Source organism: Hemitrygon akajei, chromosome 4, assembly GCF_048418815.1.
Source record: "Hemitrygon akajei chromosome 4, sHemAka1.3, whole genome shotgun sequence".
Lineage (NCBI taxonomy): Eukaryota > Metazoa > Chordata > Chondrichthyes > Myliobatiformes > Dasyatidae > Hemitrygon > Hemitrygon akajei.
The window spans coordinates 143,716,442-143,737,016 of NC_133127.1; the positions used below are offsets into that span (position 1 = coordinate 143,716,442).

The 20,575-nt window shown below is 38.2% G+C and overlaps 1 protein-coding gene and 1 long non-coding RNA gene across 3 annotated transcripts in view; one reads left to right on the plus strand and one right to left on the minus strand.

Annotated features, from left to right (window-relative positions):
- The first annotated feature begins 1,606 nt into the window (after positions 1–1,606).
- On the plus strand, positions 1,607–9,396 carry LOC140726719 (uncharacterized). Its single transcript, XR_012098705.1, has 3 exons — positions 1,607–1,784; positions 3,342–3,414; positions 9,300–9,396. It is a non-coding gene; the product is annotated as an uncharacterized lncRNA (long non-coding RNA).
- A 6,523-nt stretch (positions 9,397–15,919) lies between these two features.
- lonrf2 (LON peptidase N-terminal domain and ring finger 2) overlaps positions 15,920–20,575 on the minus strand; it is a 28,727-nt gene continuing 24,071 nt past the window's right edge. For both annotated transcript variants that reach the window (XM_073043483.1, XM_073043482.1), the window contains one exon: positions 15,920–19,154. In XM_073043483.1, coding sequence (XP_072899584.1) covers positions 18,990–19,154 — 165 coding nt within the window. In that variant the 3' untranslated portion in view covers positions 15,920–18,989. The remainder of the gene's footprint in view (positions 19,155–20,575) is intronic.

Here is a 20,575-nt window from a genome sequence, read left to right on the forward strand (position 1 = left end):
TAACACCTTCAGTCCCGTAATTGTCATCCTTTTCAACTGTGTTCCCCTTTTACACTGCAACTCATCCCACTAACTGCAACGTTGCCCTATCATCTGCCTGTCCTTCCTGATGGTGTCACTATACAGTACCTCTGCTTGTAAATCAACAGCCCTCTCACTCCCCTGCTAAATTAGATTACATCCTCTGCAACAGCTCTAGCAAACCAGGGTATTGGTCCTCCTCAGGCTCAGTGTAGCCAGTTCCTTTTCTACAAGTCATACCTTCCCCATAAGCGATCCCATTGATCTATACACATGAAAACATTATATGTGTATGTATATGGTATATAGTATATATGTGTGTGTATGGATAAGTTGAGATGCATTTTATATTGAGTTGGTTATTATAGCTAAGCAGGGAGGGGTATTGTATATTTAATATTTCAGTGACATTTGAGTAATATTGTAAATACCTTGTTCGATTAAGCAACCATTATTGCTTATATAATTCATTATGGGTTATATGTATGAAGTATGTGAATGGTGTACATTATTACACCACCATGTCGTACGTGAGCGCCTCACTAAATTAAGAACTAAGTAGACGCTTTACCCCCGGCTCTGTGTTTTACTTTCGATTAGTTTTTGGAGTTACAAAACATAACATTTATATTCTGAAAATATAATGCAAACTGTATTGGAAAACTCAAATTCAAGCCTGAACTTGGCCCATTGTTCCTTCTCAGCACAATACATTATATTTTACCATATCCCTTTAAGTTACTTCCACTAATTTTAATATTCTGCTGCATTAACGAATACTAGGTACTAGATGTGGGTTAGATGAAGATATACAACATCAATAATGATTACATAAGAGCTGTTGCATGCTCACCAGTTTGACTGCTCACAACAATCAGTAGTTTTGTACCGTCTCAGACCAGAATTAAGTGAACAGAGGACAAGTGATCCAGATCCTCTGTTGTAAATGCCCATGAATATTAGTTCAAGCAAATTCTCCTTCTTTGAATATTACATTCTAGCACTTCAACCATAAATATATCGATTTTAGACACTTGGCATTGCTCTGTTAATTTTCTCACTCTCAATGTTTTAATTTCTTCTCCTGAAAATAATGCCTCACCCTGGGGTGCAGTTTGCTGTAAAGCAACTGTGTTCTAATATCTCACTTGAGCAGGTATTCTTACAATGACGCACATGATATATTTGAATATTCCATTCGGAGTATTTGAACAATACAGTTGTCTTTAATCCTGTCCCTTTCATATGTAATGACATTTTTTTTAAATGTGTACCCAGTGAAAGGTGGTTAATGTACGAAAAAGCAGATTGCTTTTTCTCCCATTACTGTAACAATAATCAAAATCATTTGTCAACTTTAATCTGCTTCTTTGTGAAGCTGTGAGCAAAATGGTAGTTTACCTTTTTCTGACATGACAAAAAAGGCCAGGAACTGCATTAAAAAAAAAAGTAAAACTGCAAAAGGAAACCGTTTAGAGATTATGCTGATTTTCCTGAGTGCTGTTGGCACCACACTCACCTAGGGAACTACGGAGCATACTATCTAACTTGCGTTTTATAAATGATGGTAAGATTTTGGTGAGGTGAAGAGAGTTACTGCTGCCAGCTTCTCAGTAACTAGCATGCTCCTGTAGCCATTTTGGGAATTTTTTGACAAATCTTGTGGAGTTTTTGATCAATTGAAAACCTCAGGATTTTAGTATGAGGGAGGAAGGGATGGAAGAGTGACTGGTCTACAAAAATACTGCAACCGAAATGTCAAGGTGAGCCAAGCAGAATCTTTCTAGGTGGAGATGATCAGTGTCCGTGTGCAAGCAGCCCATATCTGAAAATCATCCGTGTCTTTCCGCAGGTTGGTATAGTCGAAGTAGAAAGATAGAGCAACAGATTGTAAATTGTTAACAGTGGAATCTGCAGAAAATGCATCATATGCAGTTGGAAACCTCTGTGATATAATAAATTGTTAACATTAATGGTATTAATTCAGCAGAATTACAGCATTCATATTTAAAATGTTATAAAAGGCATTGAAATTTTGAACTGGACAATAGCGTGGAAACAACACATTCTTATTTTTTTATGAACCAGTAGGAAGATGTTTGTTCCTCCCTTGTTTAACAAGAACAGTTCATTATTATCTGTAGTCTGTGAATAAGTAAATGAAAGGTCACAAAGATTGTTTTCTTAATCTTGAGCTTGCACAAGAATGTTACTTTAAAATTTACCCTTTTGACACATTACGAAGTATGAGAGGAATGTAGCCAGAAGCACGAAGTAGTTAACAACTATTAAACCAGCTGGATGTGGAAGTGCATTGAGCTGCTAAACTAAGGGAACAAATTACAGATGAACACAATGATCTATTTAGGAAAGGTTTGGCAGTTGGGTATGAACTCACTCTGCGGGCAATAAAGTCACATCCACCCAATGTCCACAGCCACAGAAAGAACATTCCTGCAAAACAAACCTGCGTTGAATAAATAGCCCAACTTTCGTTAGGTTTGTGACAAGAGATTGTTTCTTTAGCCAGTTCAAATGAGAACATTTATGTGTACCTAAATGTGATTGATTGAACCTGAAAACTCCACTTTTCAGAATCAGATTTAATATCATGAACATGTCACGAAAAAAATATAAATAAAATAGTTAAATAAGCAGTACAAAATAAAAATAAAGAGGTAGTGAGGTAGTGTTTGTGGGTTCAAGTGTCCATTCAGAGATCATATAGCAGAGGGAAGAAGCTGTTCCTGAATCATTGAGCATGTACCTCCTTCCCAAGGGGAGCAATGAGAAGAGGGCAAGTCCTGGATGATGGGGATCCTTAAGGATCGATGCTGCCTTTTTCAGGCACCGCTCCTTGAAGATATCCTGGATACTACAAAGGCTGGTGCCCATGGTGGAGCTGACTAATTTTATGACTTGCTGCAGCTTACTTTGATCCTGTGAAGTAGTCCCCCACTACCCCCATAGTAGACAGTATGACTCTAAATGGATAATGACTCCATGAACACCGTCACACTATTTTTCCACTACTTATTTCATTTACATAATATAAAATTCCAGGACATCTGAATACAATCTTTATTCTAATTTAGTTTCTGCAATATTTAAGAAAATTCCCACAAAACTAAATGTAGAATATATTTGTAGTTACAGTTTCAAATATTTTAATTAGCAACCAATTTCATTGTTAATTTTATGGTTTTTACAGTGGATATTTTAATAATAGAAATTATCAGTATCAAATTATGACAGATTATATTTGAAGGCAATTTTTTCTAATTTATTATAATAATTATATATTTTCTAATCTTATTTAGTTGTTTATTTACTGCCTCTTCAGGAGAGGGCCAATGAAACTGTCATGGATCTGGAGGTGTACGCAGGTGTGAGGTGAGTCAAGGGAAGCAGATATCTTCCCTTAAGCAGAATAGAGAAACAGATGGGAAGTTACATCAATCCAGTAGTTTCTTGATCATCAGTACAAACTTTTGGATGCATCTGATGCATCAAATAGTTGGATGCATCAGCAAGGGAGATGAGTACAGGGCTACGGTGGGAAACTTTGTCACATGGTGTGAGCAGAATCATCTGCAGTTTAATGTGAAAAAGACTAAGGAGCTGGTGGTGGACCTGAGGAGGGCTAAGGCACCGGTGACCCCTGTTTCCATCCAAGGGGTCAGTGTGGACATGGTGGAGAATTACAAATACCTGGGGATATGAATTGACAATAAACTGGACTGGTCAAAGAACTCTGAGGCTGTCTACAAGAAGGGTCAGAGCCATCTCTATTTCCTGAGGAGACTGAGGTCCTTTAACATCTGCCGGACAATGCTGAGGATGTTCTACGAGTCTGTGGTGGTCAGTGCTATCATGTTTGCTGTTGTGTGCTGGGGCAGCAGGCTGAGGGTAGCAGACACCAACAGAATCAACAAACTCATTCGTAAGGCCAGTGATGTTGTAGGGGTGGAACTGGACTCTCTGACAGTGGTGTCTGAAAAGAGGATGCTGTCCAAGTTGCATGCCATCTTGGACAATGTCTCCTATCCACTCAATAATGTACTGGTTAGGCACAGGAGTACATTCAGCCAGAGACTCATTCCACCGAGATGCAACACTGAGCGTCATAGGAAGTCATTCCTGCCTGTGGCCATCAAACTTTACAACTCCTCCCTCGGAGTGTCAGACACCCTGAGCCAATAGGCTGGTCCTGGAATTATTTCCACTTGGCATAATTTACTTATTATTATTTAACTATTTATGGTTTTATATTGCTATATCTCTACACTATTCTTGGTTGGTGTGACTGTAACGAAACCCAATTTCCCTCGGGATCAATAAAGTATGTCTCTCTGTCTGTCTGTAGGGGTTCTCATTTGATATTTGGCGAGTAAATGCCCATAGCTGAATCTCCTTCATTGAACAGCTAGAACATGCCTTGTTTCACTGTGCATCAAAGTGTTTTGCTGAAGATTTCTATACTTCTGTGTATAAGGATAGCATAATCAATCTACATATACATATACTGTACACAAATTCAGCTTCTGCCTGCGAGCCTGCAATCCCAATCCTTTTTTCCATCCTCACTATCCTTAACAATGATAGCCTAAACAAATACAAATTTTAAAAAAAAAGCAGGAAAGTAGGAAAAGTTGTAGGAAAGTAGTAAAACATAAAACATACTCCCCAGATCCACCATCAACACTGAAGAGTTGCTTTGCAAACTAATAATGCTTTTCTTTATATCTGTACCTTTGATATTGCTACTTTGTTTAGCTATGGCTTTATCACTATGATAAAGATCATTAATAAATACATTGCTTTGGTGCAGATGTATTCATTGAATGATTTTTGGAGCTCATAACTAGTCCTGCACATTTTCAAAGCAAAATGCTTAATTGAAATCATACTCAGCAGGAAAACATTCTATTTATAACTAATAACAATGCCTTGCCACTTTCATCACCAACATGTACTTTCTACCACTTTTCTTCTCGGTCCTCAAGGTGATTCGCTTTCCCAAATTACTCTCCCCATTCCTCTGGGGCATTAAACACTGTCAAACACCTCACTGCATTACAATTCTGCCCCTTCTTTAAAATCTTTGTTATGCTACTGCTCTCTCCATACCTCACACTAACTAGACCTCCCTAAGATTTTCTGAGATACATCTTTCCTCCCTCCAGATCTAGACTTTCTATTTAAGTGTTTTGATCTGCATATCAACCTCAATGAGTTTTTCTTCTGTGAGTTTACTTCCTATTCACTCTAAATCTCCCTTACGTATACAGCGTTTTCCTAATGCTATTCAAGGTCGTGTTCTGGCTCTCTTTTACCAGCATCTGTGGTCTCACAATTCCTGTCATTTCAATCACTGATGCAGCCATTTCTTGACAAAAAAAATCAATTGCTTTTGTCCCTGTAACTTAGTTGCCCTCTTCCCTGACCTCCACCTAACTATTGGCAAAATATTCACAGCATCCTCAGTCACCTCCAGACGTAAATGTGGCCCAAGGTTCCAGTCACCTTCTACATTAGTTCTCCTGGTTGCTCCCAACCTGACCTCATCAATCTATCTAGTTCTATTCCAGTAAAGCTCGAGGAGCAGCACTTCATCTTCGAATTAGGCCTGTAGCATTCTCCGTTCTATTTATTTATTTACTCAGAGACACACCTCGGCCCTTCCGGCCCAACGGTCTGGGCCACCCAGCAACCCACCTACTTTAACACTAGCTTTATCACAGGACAATTTACAATGACCAGTTAACCTACTAGCCAGTACATCTTTGGACTGCAGGAGGAAACTGGAGCACCCGGAGGAAATGTACAAACTCCTTTCAGACGACAGTGGAATTGAACTCTGAACCCCAAAGCCCCGAGCCATAAATCGTTGCGCTATTTGCTGAGCTACCGTGGCTCAATACTGGTTGTAGCAATCTCAAATAATCATCAGTTCTGCTGTTTTGTTTTTGGTCTTACATTGTCATTTAATCTTGTTCTGTCTTAAACGCCATCATTCACCACCCCTTCTGTTCTCTCCAGCCTTAACCCTTTCAGTTTTGATGACCTTTATTTGAACTTCAGCTCTGTTTCTTCATCTTTATCTACCACTGTTGCCTGAATAGCTGAGCCCTTGCCCCTGCAAATATCAGTATGAAAGAATTTGCAGACGCTACATTGATGTTGAGAATGGGATGCTACTGCCTACTAGAAAGCATTTTGGTGTGTAGTGTAGGACTCCATTAGTCTCCATAGACCACAGATTTACACCTTGGAAAGTTTCCAGGGCACAAGCCTGTGCAAGGTTTTTTTTAAAATGGAAGACCGGCAGCTGCCTAAGCTGCAAGTCAAGTCTCCCCTCTCCACACCACCAATGTTGTCCAACGGAAGGGCATTAGGACCCATACAGCTTGGCACCAGTGTCGTTGCAAGTACCTAGCTTAAGGACACACGCGCAAGCCTCAGCCAAGGCTCGAACTAGCGACCTTCAGATAACTAGATGAACGCCTTAACCACTTAGCCACGCGCCAACACAAAGCATTTTGGTATGAAGACATTGGAGAATGTGGTTCCCTATATCCTACACAACACACACAAAATGCTGGAGGAACTCAGCAGGCCAGGCAGTATCTAGGGTCAGAGTACAGACTGTATATCTCTATATCTCCCTATATCTCATAGATTGCAATATTTAAACCTGTTCACGCACAAGTTGCAACTTAAAGCCCTGTCATACTCAAAATTCAAAGGGATTCATTTAGTAAATAATTATAGCATGTCTAATGGCAAGTAGATTAAATTTCAGGTTGAGACACGTCTGTTGAATAACCTATAAGTGATTACATTGGTTAGTTTTGCATTGTTAAACTGGGAATGAAATGCTGACACAGCATCTTATAGCATGCATGACCCTAACAAGTAAACTAATGATTTTCTAGCAATGTAAAATCGATAATACTAAAAGAGAAAACTTATTAACCAGCTTTCTCTGACCCAGAACCCATTTCTCAACTCTGGGGTTAATAAACCTTGCCATGCTATTCCCATGCTGCAGCTGAAGAACTTTGAAAACAATTTATAGGCCCATAAACATGCTTACAAAGAGTTAATCATTATTCTGATAAACTTCTCCCAGATGCTACCACTTACCTACACACTGGGGGCAATTTGCCATCTTTGGGATGTGGGAGGAGACAACAGCACCCAGAGGAAACCCATGTTGTCACAGGGAGAATGTGCTGACTCTGTACAAAGAAGACCCGAAGCTGTACAAGCTGTGTCAATGTGCCAGCCAATGCTTAATGATTAAATGAATTGAAGTACCGAATGCATCTACCTAGAAATTCATTACCAATCAGTAGTGCTGAGCTCAATGTTTCTGAAATTCAGATACATTGATTTCTCCTCTCAAGGGAGGGAGGTGAGAGGGAAGAGCAGAAATAGGCCATTTGATCAATCAAGTTTCTTCTGCAAATCCATCATGACTGATTTATTATCTCCCCTCAACCCCAGTCTCCTGCCTTCTCCCCATAATCTCTGATGGCCTGACAAATCAAGAACCTATCAACCTCCGCTTTAAATATACCCAATAACTTGGCCTCCACAGCCGTCTGTGGTAATGAATTGCACAGATTCACCACCCTCTGGCTAAAGAAATTCTTCATCTCTGTTCCTCCATTCTAAATGTATGTCCCTCTATTGTGAGGCAATGTCCTCTGGTCTAGACTCCCCCACTACAGGAAACATCTTCTCCACATTCACTCCATATATGCCTTTCACTATTCAATGGGTTTCAATGAGATCGACCATTCCCCCCCACAATTCTTCTAAACTACAGCAATTACAGGCCCAGAGCCATCAAGTGCTCCTTATACTTTAACACTTGCATTCCCAGAATAATTCTTGTAAGCCTCCTGTGGACCCTCTCCAGAATCTGGTAGGAAGGAGAAAGGATAGGGAAGAGAGGGAGGTAGGAGGAGTAAAGTTGTCAACAGCCCTGTTTTGAATTTCAATGGAAAGTTGACAGCACAGCACAAATTACTATTAGGTCTTAATTCTCTCCTTAACTTTCCTAGCTCCAGCACTCAGTTGAGTCCTGCACAGAGCATTAAAGGATGAAATGGCATCTGTCTGAAACTGTCATCAGAACCTATACCAAGGTTGGATTTGTGAGAGTTGACATGGAAATTTGGAAGTTTCACAAGTTAAGAAATTGAGTAAATCCACACAGAAGCTGGATATTCACATGCTCCAGGACATTTTACTCATGCTTTCAAACTGGATAATGCTTAAACTCCCTCCTTGTGCAGGCTCATCAAACTTCATTTAAACTGCCTCAGCACTGCCCAGCAAAATTTCACTTTAGGGGGGTTCAGACAGTGGTTCCCCATTTCTCTGGCACGGTACGCAGACCGCTCATACTTGGCAACTCACTGCACGCAGTTCCTGCTTATAAATTAATCTCAACTGCCGACTCAGTGCCAGGTTCTGAGATGGTGAATGTCTTAGCCTTTTTCAGTTTTTGTTGGCTTCTGAGTAATTGTCTGGGTAACTGCTAACTTCTTCACACTTTGAAATATGACAGACAAAAGATTATGATTATGATGAAGAAAGGGGTAGTTGAGAGTGCCATATTAAATGATCCAGATACGATAAGGTGGAAGGAAGTTTACATGCCAATGTTAGACCATGAAATGAACACATTACTCCATAATAACTCTTTTAGTTTGTAATGTCATTTGTAATCTATGAAATGATAACATGACTTTTAATCTTTGAGAGTCAACTTACCTGTTTTGATCTTTCATGATTGTTAACTTTAAGATCATTATCTTGCATTCTGTGGATTAAAATATCAGAAGGATCAAGAACTTTAAAACTGTCAAAGATGCTTATTTTTATTGTACTGGAAAGTAAATTCTACAAGATATTAAAACTATCTTGCAGGTCATACATTCTCATTAATATATTGTCCAAAATACTGTGAACATTGACAAAACCCAGAATAATGTTCAGAAAATTCAGCTTTGGGTGCCGCATTAATCATTATCTCAAGAATTAAAGTTATCTTTAGGACTTAAGAATATTAAACTAAATATTTATGCAATTTTCTTTGTAAAATTTATGTAATGTTTTAGAAATTCTGAAAATTAACTGACCATTTGCCTAACAACATTTACTCTTAGGGAAAAATATGTATCATTGATCAAGGTTATTAATGCTGCTGTTTATATATTAATTGCAACATATATTTGACTAATAAATATATTACATTTCAGGACTATTGAAGAGCCCCCTTTGAAGTTAGAAGCACAGGCCAATTATTTTCAGTCACTAGTCAATTACAATAAAATGCTCTGACAATTTACATTCAAACAGTAAGCTTATGTTTATTTATAAACAGTTTGGTCCTTCAATGAGTCATTTGCTGCTTTTATTGTTGGAAAACCAAATTCTGTTGGCAGAAATTATGAAGAAGAAAATGACTAGGCGAAAAATTGTTCCCCTGTCCCATTACCAGTCTGAAGTTCACTAAACTGTGTTATACCAAGTACACTATGACAACAGAAAAGCACATCATATGAATGGCTTTTTTCTGACATTTATTAGCATAGAACTTAACAACATATAATCAAAATATTCTGTTTAGTTTGTTCAATTGTTAAAAAAATTGAAAATGAAGATGTTGTAGTTCTACACAGTTAAAAAACTGTTTGCCAATTTTTCCAAATGAAAGCTACCAATTCATAGTACATTTTGTATGGGATGATGTTTGAGCAAGGTTTGATGAAATATTGAATTCAACTGCATTGTTTAACCGTCCTGCGTCTGTTTTCAATGGGCTCATTGACTTGGCAAAATGCAGTGAGTTAATTGTGTTTTCCATGCTATCCCATGTGAGATCCAGCAAGCGTTTTTTGCCGAGCATTGGAATACTCACTGTGTAATGAGATTGAAGACAACCATGGCTTCGAGAGCCAGCAGTAATAGGTCTCCATATGCTCAGCAGCTGCAGGTCAGTAAGCTGAAAACAATCCATTTCCCCCACTAATTTTAAGTAGTTGGATATCAACTAGATGGTGTGGTAAATTTGACAAGAAATAATTGAAATATCTTTAAGGTTAAAAATTCTAAGGGATCCAGCAGCACACAAAAATACGGTGAGCAGTAAGGTGTACATAAGTACTAAGCTATATTTAAGTAGGTTATAAACTGGTAAATATGCTTCCTATTGCATTTTAGTAAGCCCAGAATAATTTTAAGTTTCGCGTCAAAGATGGCCCCATCACTCCACGGCAAAGCGACTGTAATTGCAATTTAATTTCTAAAAATAAATTTTACCTTACTTCAATAAAAATATTTTCCGGACACAAAAGACAGCTTTTAAGTACTTTTTAAGACAGCAGTAGTGAGCTCACAGTGTTCAATAACACACGGTTTCTATGAAGGGTAACGATCTCCATTGTGCTTTCAAAATTTAATGATTTCAGATATAGCATGGATTCCTCAGATCAACTTCCCTAAGTACCACAAAGAAAAAGCTTTCCTCAGAAGAATGCTTGAATAATAATAATAATAATAAATGATTACCGCTGCACTTCCATAAAATTAGAAACATCCAAAAAAACACAGGTAATGATATTTAGTCACATGAAGTTCATTTTCATATGATTAGTAAAATGACTGCTGCAAAAATGGCCAATGTTCAGGTCAAAGAGATAGTTTCTGCCCTACAGCCTCACTCCTAGATTTTCTTCTTTGTATAATTAGTTACTTTGTTCTGCCTTTTGCTAGTTTTAAGTATTTTGCTGTGTGTAGCAATAATTCAGCATCATTTCTATTTATTTTTACACAAAAGGCAAAATAAAGGCAAGAACAGATATCATTAACAAAAAAGTCATGGCTTGAAGGAACAATGCCATTCTTATAACCTAACCAACTGACCAGATAATGACACTTTGGTCTCGATGTTCTAAACCAAGAAGCATAACTTTATGTACAAATCAGCATCTCAAGTTTCAACCAACTCATTTTACGAGCATAATGTTTCTAAAAAAAAACAACAACCCTGCAGCCATGTAGGATCTTTGATCTGAACTTTGACCATAACTCTGAGAGAGGCAGAGTTTTAAGGTTAAGAATTAACAACTAAACTAACTGCAAGTTTTCCCAGTCCTCAAGTAAAGGTATTAACATCCAAAATCAGACACATGCATAAAAGTATAAAATGCATAAAACAATCACAAATCAGCTCATGGAAGTCCAATTTCTTGAGAGCCATCAAGATATCTCAGTGACTAAATACATCAACAAAATTTGTTTCATTTTCCATTCAGACCAACTAAAACTGGCAAAAAAAAAAGCAGTGATAGAGTGGAGGATGAATTCATAAGATGATTTTCTTCATTAGTTTGGAACAAGCTACTTTAAATGGAGTATTTTACAATATGAAGTTCAATAAACAATCAGGTAGTTAGAATTCCATACAAGATTGAAAGCAATGAAATACTTCTGTCAATCAAATAGCAGGAATTAAAAGAGCATATCTGCAGGGAGGTTGTAGATAACTGTAAGAATAATAGGGATTATAACTGTAAGAATAATTAAGATTGTAGATGCTTTAATTTCCCTTGCATTGACTGGGAGGACAACGTGCTAAGGAGTCAAATGGGGCAGAATTCGTTAAGTGCACTGTTTCAGAGAAAGATGAGCCATGTTCACAAGTTGAAGTCCAAAATTGAGCCAAAGGTAACTTTGATGGGATTAGACAAGAACTTGCAAAGGTTCATTGGGAGAGGCCATTATCAGGTAAAGGATGTCTAACAAGGAGGAGGTTTTTCAAAGTGTCAGGACTGACATGCACCTGTTCAGAGTAAAGGTCAGGCTGGCCTGAGTAGGGAACCCTAGCTGATGATGGATATCGAGGATCCTTTGCCAGTGATTATATAGTTTATTAGGCATTCAATTTTTATATAAAAGTGCTATTTGTTAATGTAGATCCCTTCCCCGATCTACATCAAAATTTTGAAACATTAAGTAGATTGATGGAGTGATATTTTTCCCCCTTCCATTATCAAAGTCATCTTTCTGCAACCAAAGCTGCTAAAAGATCCATTCATCCACTGAGGGATTGTATGCTGCAGACAAGTTTTGCTTCTCAAATAAACAATACTGACTATAGTTCAACCATCATCACTTGAACCTTAAGCACTTAAGAGAATACTGAAAAATATGAAAATCAATTCAATCAAGTTTTCAATTTGAATTGAAAATCTGTAAAAAAAAATCAATGAATCTATAAAAACACTAGCAATAGCTTTGGAAATGTCTAAGTAAATTCTTTTTTCTAAGGCAAATCAAATAACTGGTGACATTGCAAGTTTGAATTTTAGTAACTCTCTATATACTATCACTTGGAACAGCAAAAACTGGGGCAAAGATTAATCTTACTATTCAAGTACTGAATTTGTTTTCTCCCAGGCACACACTGTGCATTCTATCATAGTACTGACGAGGATTAGGTGAGAAACATGATCCCAAATTGCCATTTACCTTTCGGGACTTGCAGTCCCAAAAACTTTTCATAAACTCATCATTATCTGCAAAAAAAACTTTTCTTGGTTAACACCGTAGTGGTGTTGAAAAAGTATTCAGTCCCCAATTCTTTGTGCACATAAATGAGTATTACGACCAGAGATTTTGAACAATGTAACTGAGAAGTATTTGCTGATCACATCCTCCTTTTTTTCCCCACAGCACAGACCAAAAAAAAAACCCAGAGAAAATTGTAAAGCACGGAAAATTAAAAATTCAACCTTAAACACCAGCAGTTCAAAAGTACAGTATTCACGCTTCTTTGCTCAGAACTTAGTTGAACCACCTTTTGCAGCTATTACAACCAGTAGCTTTTTTTTGATAAGTCTCTACTAGCTTTGCACAATGTAATGGAGCAAGATTTACCCATTCCTCCTTGCAAAATAGCTCAAGCTGTGCCAGGCTATTCGGGGAACAGTGGTAGACAGCAGTCCTGAGGTCTTGCCAAAAATGTTCAATTGGGTTAAAGTCAGGACTCTGATTGGGCCACTCAAGAACATCAAGTTTCTTCATTTGAAACTACTCCATGATTGCTCTGGCAGAATGCTTTGGGTCGTTGTCCTGTGGAAAAATTAACTTCCTTCCCAGTTTACGCTTTCTGGCAGAGGTTAGCAGGTTTTTATTCAGGATCTCTTGCTGTTTAGCAGCATTCATCTTCTCATCAATCCTGACCAGCTATCCAGTCCCTGCTGCTGTAAAGCATCCCCATAACATGATGCTACATCCTCCGTACTTTATAGTAGGGATAGTGTTACCTAGCTGATGCACAGTGTTAGATTTATGTAACATGAACCACTTAGGTGTTGAGGCAAAAACTTCTACTCTAGTCTCATCCGACCACAAGACCTTCTTCATCTTGCTCATCTTTATAGTATTTTCTAAATGACACTTTGCGAACGACATGCTTCTTTTTAAAAGAAAAGCCAGGGCTTTTTCCTTGCCACTCTTCCATAAATACCTTTTTTTGTGCAGGGCCTTAGAGATTGTAGAGCCATGAACTCCATCTCCAGTTGTAGCCACTGACTTCGACAACTCACCCACTTCAACTCTGCTTCGCATTCCCATTCGGATATATCCATACATGGCCTCCTCTACTGCCACAATGAGGCCAAACTCAGGTTGGAGGAGCAACACCTCATATACTGTCTGGGTAGTCTCCAGCCCCTTGGTATGAACATCGAATTCTCCAACTTCCAGTAATTCCCTCCCTCTCCCTTCCCCCATCCCAGTTTCACTCTGCCTCCTCTTCTAGCTGCCTATCACCTCTCTTATGATTCTGCCTTCTTCTACTACCCATAGTGCTTTCCCTTTACATTCCTTCTTCACCTCTCCTGCCTATCCCTTCCTCCACCCCTTAATCTTTTTCCTCTGATCGGTTTTTCACCTGGCACCTTCCACCCTCCCCCCACCTTCTTTATAGGGCCCCTGCCCCTCCTTCTTCAGTCCTGACGAAGGGTCTCCGCCCGAAACATTGACTGCTCGTTTCCACGGACACTGCCCGACCTGCTGAGTTCATCCAGCTCATTTGTACGTGTTAATCACTCACTTACTGTTGCCTCTTACCATTCTTTTCTGGTTACTAGGTTTAGAAGGGGCAGCCTAATGTAGGCAGTGTGGCTGTGCTTTCATATTTTTACCACTTTTTCTATGATAGACTGCACTGAGCTCCAAATAGTGTTCAGTGCTTTTAGAACTGTCTTGTTGCCTTCCCCAGATTTGTGCTTCTCGATGATCATTTTCTTAAATTTGTCTTGAATGCCCTTTTGACTTCATGCTCGGCTGGTCTGTTGAAAATCTACCATACCGTTGGATCTTACAGAGACAGGGGGTATTTGTTCTTATGAATTCATTAAAAACAGGTTATCCTCAAATTTTCTACATCAACAAATTGGGCGAGTTGTTAAGGTTAGCATAGTACTTAGAAAGATGGATTAATACTTCTTCAGTCTCCACTTCAGTTTTTAATTTTTAGTAAATTGTTGACAGGTTTTGCAATTTTTCTTTTCATTTGACATGATGCACAATGTTTTGTAGATTCGCTCAAAAAATCCTACTTCAATATATTTTAAATTTAGAAAAGGAGACAGTAAAATGTGAAAAGACTTGTGAGCTGAACGCTTAAGCACTGCATGCATATGTGCAAGTTCCACCTCAAGATTTTGTTGGCAGCACTTCTATATTAAAAGGAGAAGGGCAACAGGCATACAGAATCAGCAAAGCATGCAGACCTTCATACAAGTCACATTCTATCCTTATTTAGAAACATACAGAAGCAGGAGTGGGTTTTGTAGACATTCAATATGATCATGGCTGATCTGTTTCCTTGATAACATATTCATACACATTTCACATTCCTCTATGCCTTTTATTTGTATTTTATTCAGCCCAGTGAGCTTTCTATCCAGCGACCCACCTATTTAGCCCTAGTTTTAATCACAGGACCACTAACAATGACCAACTAACCAGTACATCTTTGAAACGTGATAGGGAACCCACGTACTCGTGGAGAAGGACATACAAACTTCTTAGTGTCAGAATTGAACTCTGAGCCCCAACGTGCCGAGTTGTAATAGCGTTGAGCTAACCCTTACACTACTGTGGTGAACCTTCTGCCCAGAGAAATGTATTTGTCTTCTTAAATATAGTCAATGATTTGGCTGCCATAATATTTCACTGCAAGAGTTCCACAGGCTTACCACTCTCCAAGTGAGCAACACACACAAAATGCTGGAGAACTCAGCAGGTCAGGCAGCACCTATGGAGGGGAATGAACAATTGACATTTCGGGTTAAGGATTAGACGAAGAGAAAGCAGAAGACAGAATAAAAATTGGGTGGGGCGGAAGGAGCACAACCTGGCAGGTAATAGGCGAGTCAAGGTGAAAGGCGGTGGCTGGAGGAGGGGGATGAAGGAGAGTGATGTGAGAAGCTAGAAAGTGATAGGTAGAAGAGGCAAAGGGCTGAAGGAGGAATCAGGTGAGAGGACGGCAGACCATGAAATAAAGGAGGTGGGGAACCTAAGAGAGGTGATGAGCAGGACATGAGGGAGGCGGGGAGGACTTCAGCTGGGAGGGGAAAAAAGGGGAAGTGGTTACCAGAAGTTTGCAATTTATTAAAAATCAAATGGTATGGATAAACTTGTTTATTGCTGTATTGACTTGGAAGGAACCCTTCTTTAATAACCCACAAATGAGCATATCTCATCATGAAATTGATCTTACTACAAAGTTTCTTTTCAAAATTTTAGTCAAAGAGCATGAATGAAAAATAGATGTTAATCTTGCAAAACAGTGACAAAAGACAAATTTAAAGTTTTTAAATCCAAATAAATATATTTTGTATTTTGTATTTATACATATTTACACAACAAAATTGCAGCATCCTGTATTAAACTCTTTTGAATCATGGAAAACAAATACAGAATCAAAACATAGTAACATCACACAAAGGCGCAAATAAACTTTGAACAGTAAATAAAAAGGATCTGGGATGAGAAATTATTAGTCCTTGATTGCTTGCTCTAAGTTCAGAGTTTGAGGGATTTGTTCTGTGAAACTGCTTATTAATTACTTAGTGCCAAGTGTCAGAGGGCAAATTTCTAACCCACAGACTTTAGGTTAAAAGGCCTCCACTCAAATACATTTCAATGAAAAATGTTTTGTACAGACTCTTAGAACTCAAAATTTAAAAGTGAGTTCGTTTCTGGTTCAAGTTCAATGAGGTAGCATACCATGTGCATCTATATAATCTGAATGTAAACTGGTCTAAGGTTTGCATTGGTACATTTAAATTGCTGAAGTAGTGGATCCATTTGCCTGTTACAAACTACAACATGGTATTAACTTTCATACCCATACAACTGAGAAAACTGTGCACAAAACCATGACTGAGAGTCTGTATACTTTACCACCTCACAAAGTAAAAATGCTTCGTAGGCAATTGTAAGATTTTTAACACAGCCACAGTTGAGAATTTATCATGCAAGTTCACCATTACTGCAAAACAAATTCTGCATTTGTATATATACTTCATACAAGTCACAGTCAATTCCAAAAATACTATCAAGACTAATACAAATTGACAACATTAGGATAATGCTTTTTCATGAGCTGTGTTGCTTCTTTTGGTTTCAATTTCACCAACTGCAAATAATAATTTACTGTGTCCAAGCAGTATGACAGTTTGAAAATGCAGATGGAATTGTGCGAATTCAGCAAACGTACTACCACAATAAGTAACCCCTCTTTACACTGAAAAATTAAAAACACAGTAAAATGGCACTTTCAAAACCTTGGTAACACTTCACAGCAACAATGGTTTTTTTTACCCCCAAACACAATGAGTACTTAAAGTCACAAGTGTACAACAGCTTTAACAAGTTGACAGAACTGTAACATCATTGTTCAAAATTAGAATAAACAAATTCTATTGGACGAGTAGCACAACATAAATACACAATTGAAAAAAATTGGTTCAAATGAAAAGAAGGAATTCAAATAAATCAATGTAAGATTAACATTTGTCAGAAAAATAAGACTCGGAAGGATGGGAGGTAATAGAATACAGAATTTTTCTGTACCAGTTAAAGCTCAACAATTCTTAACCACATAAACTGTTTATGCTTCAGAGATATTTGGGATTTGAAAAAAAAAAGCATAAAAAGACACAGTGACTAGAAATTTACTGCCAACATCTGCATACAATCATGACTCAAGCATCATGAATTTACAGATTGTTTCTAAAAATAGTTACACATAATGATACAAAACAGATGCCAAATCTGCAGCCTAGACGATGTAATATTAATTGTACTTCCAACAGGTGAAGTTACCCAATGAGATGCGAGTTTTCTTCCAAAATTTCTAAATGCTAACTTCACAAACAATTAAACTAACCAATCAGGCAAAGGACAGACAACTGAAATAATTCGGTGGATAAAATAGCTGGGGCCCGAGTTACTCCAATTCATTATCATGAGCTTAAGAATTTGCTTAAATTGTACTGAATAGTTCAGTGTAGAAATAGGCTTTCCTGAGAAAATAAATCCATTAAACTTTAGTAAAAAAAAATCTGGTAATGAAAATTTTATGAGAATCAAGTTCTCTTGATGTAGAAACACTGTCCAGTGTAGACCGACAAGATCTGACTTGGCAAAGCTGACTTCAGCACCTTACATGTAAGCTAGAACAGGTCATTGTGACCAGGTCTTCCCACTTAAAATCCATGCCCAATTATCTTTTGGTAAGTTACTTGGCTCATACCACAGTGGACTTAAGATTGAAATTGCACTGTTCTCTCCTTTCTGATACCTTGGTAATGTTCAGTCCGGACAGACTTAAACATCTAGCTGAATGAGACTTTGACAGGCTATCAGGTGTGTCATGATTGTAAATCATGCGTTATTGCTACCATATCTATCTTGAGTCCTTGAGCCAAAAATACAAAGTGCTCGTGATGACACATAAGTAATTATTGAAGAGCAAACTTCATGCTAGGAGTGTCAAACCAAACTCACCCAAATTTGAAGCAGCACATTTTCCTATGCTGTTGCCAACTTCAGATAAACAGTTAGCCCTTAACATTATGGCAATTTTCCAAAACCTTAAAAAAAACATTTTGAAAAAAATACCCAGAGAGAATGGCTCTGCTCTGTATCACCAGCAGTATACATGCAGAGGATGGCATACAAGTTTAATCTAGTTTAACATAATACATCTTGGTTAGATTAATGGAACCAACATGATAGATCTGCCTACAACCAAAAGATTCCAAATATCAGTATAATTAGACCATGTGTAATTCATTCAATAATGACAATCAATGAAAAATATCTTTCACCATACGCTGCCAATATTATGAGTTCAAAACAGCTATTTGAAATTTTGAATTTCAGCCGTACCATTCTTGACTTCTAGAATTGCAAAGACTTGCAATCTACGGTCATTATCTGTAACGCTTCAAGTCTATGCAGCATGTATGCCACCTCAAATTTGAAGATTTTCATTTCACCCTGCCAGTATTGGAATAAAACATATTCCTCAATACTTCTGCACAATTAGTCTTTCTTTGCTAGGCAGTGGTTAACTCCATCTACAGATACTTTATTCAAGACTCTCAGTAATAGGAAAATATTTTCTAAAACAGCAGTGATGGCTTCAAATATTACTTTGGAATCAAAGGGCAATTCTAACACATGTAACATAATTGGTTATGAGCATATTTTCTTGCTAATTTATGTGGAAATGAGCAATTCACTGTTCAGTTTTATTTTTCTTTTCAAACGTTACATTATTTTAGTTCAAATGGGGTTTTAAAAAGTTTCCCCACAAAAAGTAACACATTTGGAAGGCAGCTATTTATCCAATTATATCTTCATCACAATGATCGGAACCGTTGTCGAGTCACAAATACTAATACACGGCGAATAGCAATGAGGCGATTTTTGAGTGAGGTCATTGAGAGAACTGCTAGCTGAGCACGACTCTCTAAAGGTAACACAGCTAACAGCCACCAGCACCAGGCAGGACCATCTTGACTTGACTGCAATAAAAACACAACAATTAACATATTTGTTCTTCAGTCTTGAAACCCCATTCTATGCCATCTACTTTATCCTGGTCTGAGGGAGGTATAAACAATGGGGGTATGCATTTCACAGATGCTCACCTGAATATAATATTTAATTTTATTTTTAAATACTAGATCTTAGAATTAAGTCAGACCATCCACCAAACATTTAGCTTTTAAAGCACTTGAAGTTGACATTCATCTTACATCTGTAACATGAATTCTTCTTTACCAGCCAGCTGTGTTGAGGCCTTCCAGGCCATTGGATTGCAGATTTGTTTGGAAAGGGGGCTTTGTTTCTTCACATCGACCCTACAGTATCCAAGAGCAAAAACTTCTGCAATAGTCACAGTGCAGGGATGAAGAGTTTCCTGCTACTGAGTGAAGTATTTACTCCAAGGCAGTAATTAGACACCACACATCCACGTACATCACAGAGTCTGCATCCACTCGCACCATTTAATCATGCAGGGCTTCAAGATAATTGGGGTTTGGCTACAGCATAACCTTCTGCTCTAGTTTCTAGCCCAAGGATTCTTTGCATATGCTAGTGAACTCCCAGAGCAGGAAATCCACCTAGTGAGCCCATCATTGCTTTAGACTTGCTACACGTACAATGGCTCCATTGAAATCAGTGGGAGCAAATGGCCACTGGGAGAATGATAATGACATAAATCTTACTTGATAAAGTCAGTTAAAATGCCTTTAAATTAATTAAATTGGTGAAAGTTAATGCACTTTTTAAAAATAAAGATCAAACCCGCTAGAGAGCTTGTGAATAGCAGGTTATTACAAGGACAGTTCCCACAGGCTGTTAAAGCTATTCAAGAAGTATAGCAAGCTGCAGGTATTCAGGAAGCACCTGCGCTGACCTCTCTAAGTTGGACTTTTAGTGAAAGATGGTTTCCAGAGCCACAGAAGAAACAGCATGGTCCAGGTGCAGGGACTGCCAGCCTTGGAATCAACATAACATTTACTCCATCCCATGTGAATGCTGAAAACATGGCAACACTTGCAGACTGCCCCCAGCACAATCCTCACAGATCTGATTTGATGCAAAAAAAAGAGCATTTCACGGTTTGCTTTGGTGTTTTGATGAACATCTGACAAAGCTAATCTTTATCTTTAATATGAGGGCATGAACTGTGCTTGACCATTGAAGATCATCAAAAGTGGGGAAGGATTGGCATTAGGAGAGAGATTAAAAATCTGGCTGAGTGGTGTCACAACAGAAATCACTCACTCAGCATCAGCAAAACTAAAGAGCTGATTCTTGCCAACAAAAGGAATGAACAGGAGGTCCATCAGTCAGTCCTCATTAGGGGATCAGAGGTGGAGAGTGTCAGTAGATTTAACTTTCTTGGTGTCAATGCATCAGAGGATTCGTCCTAGGA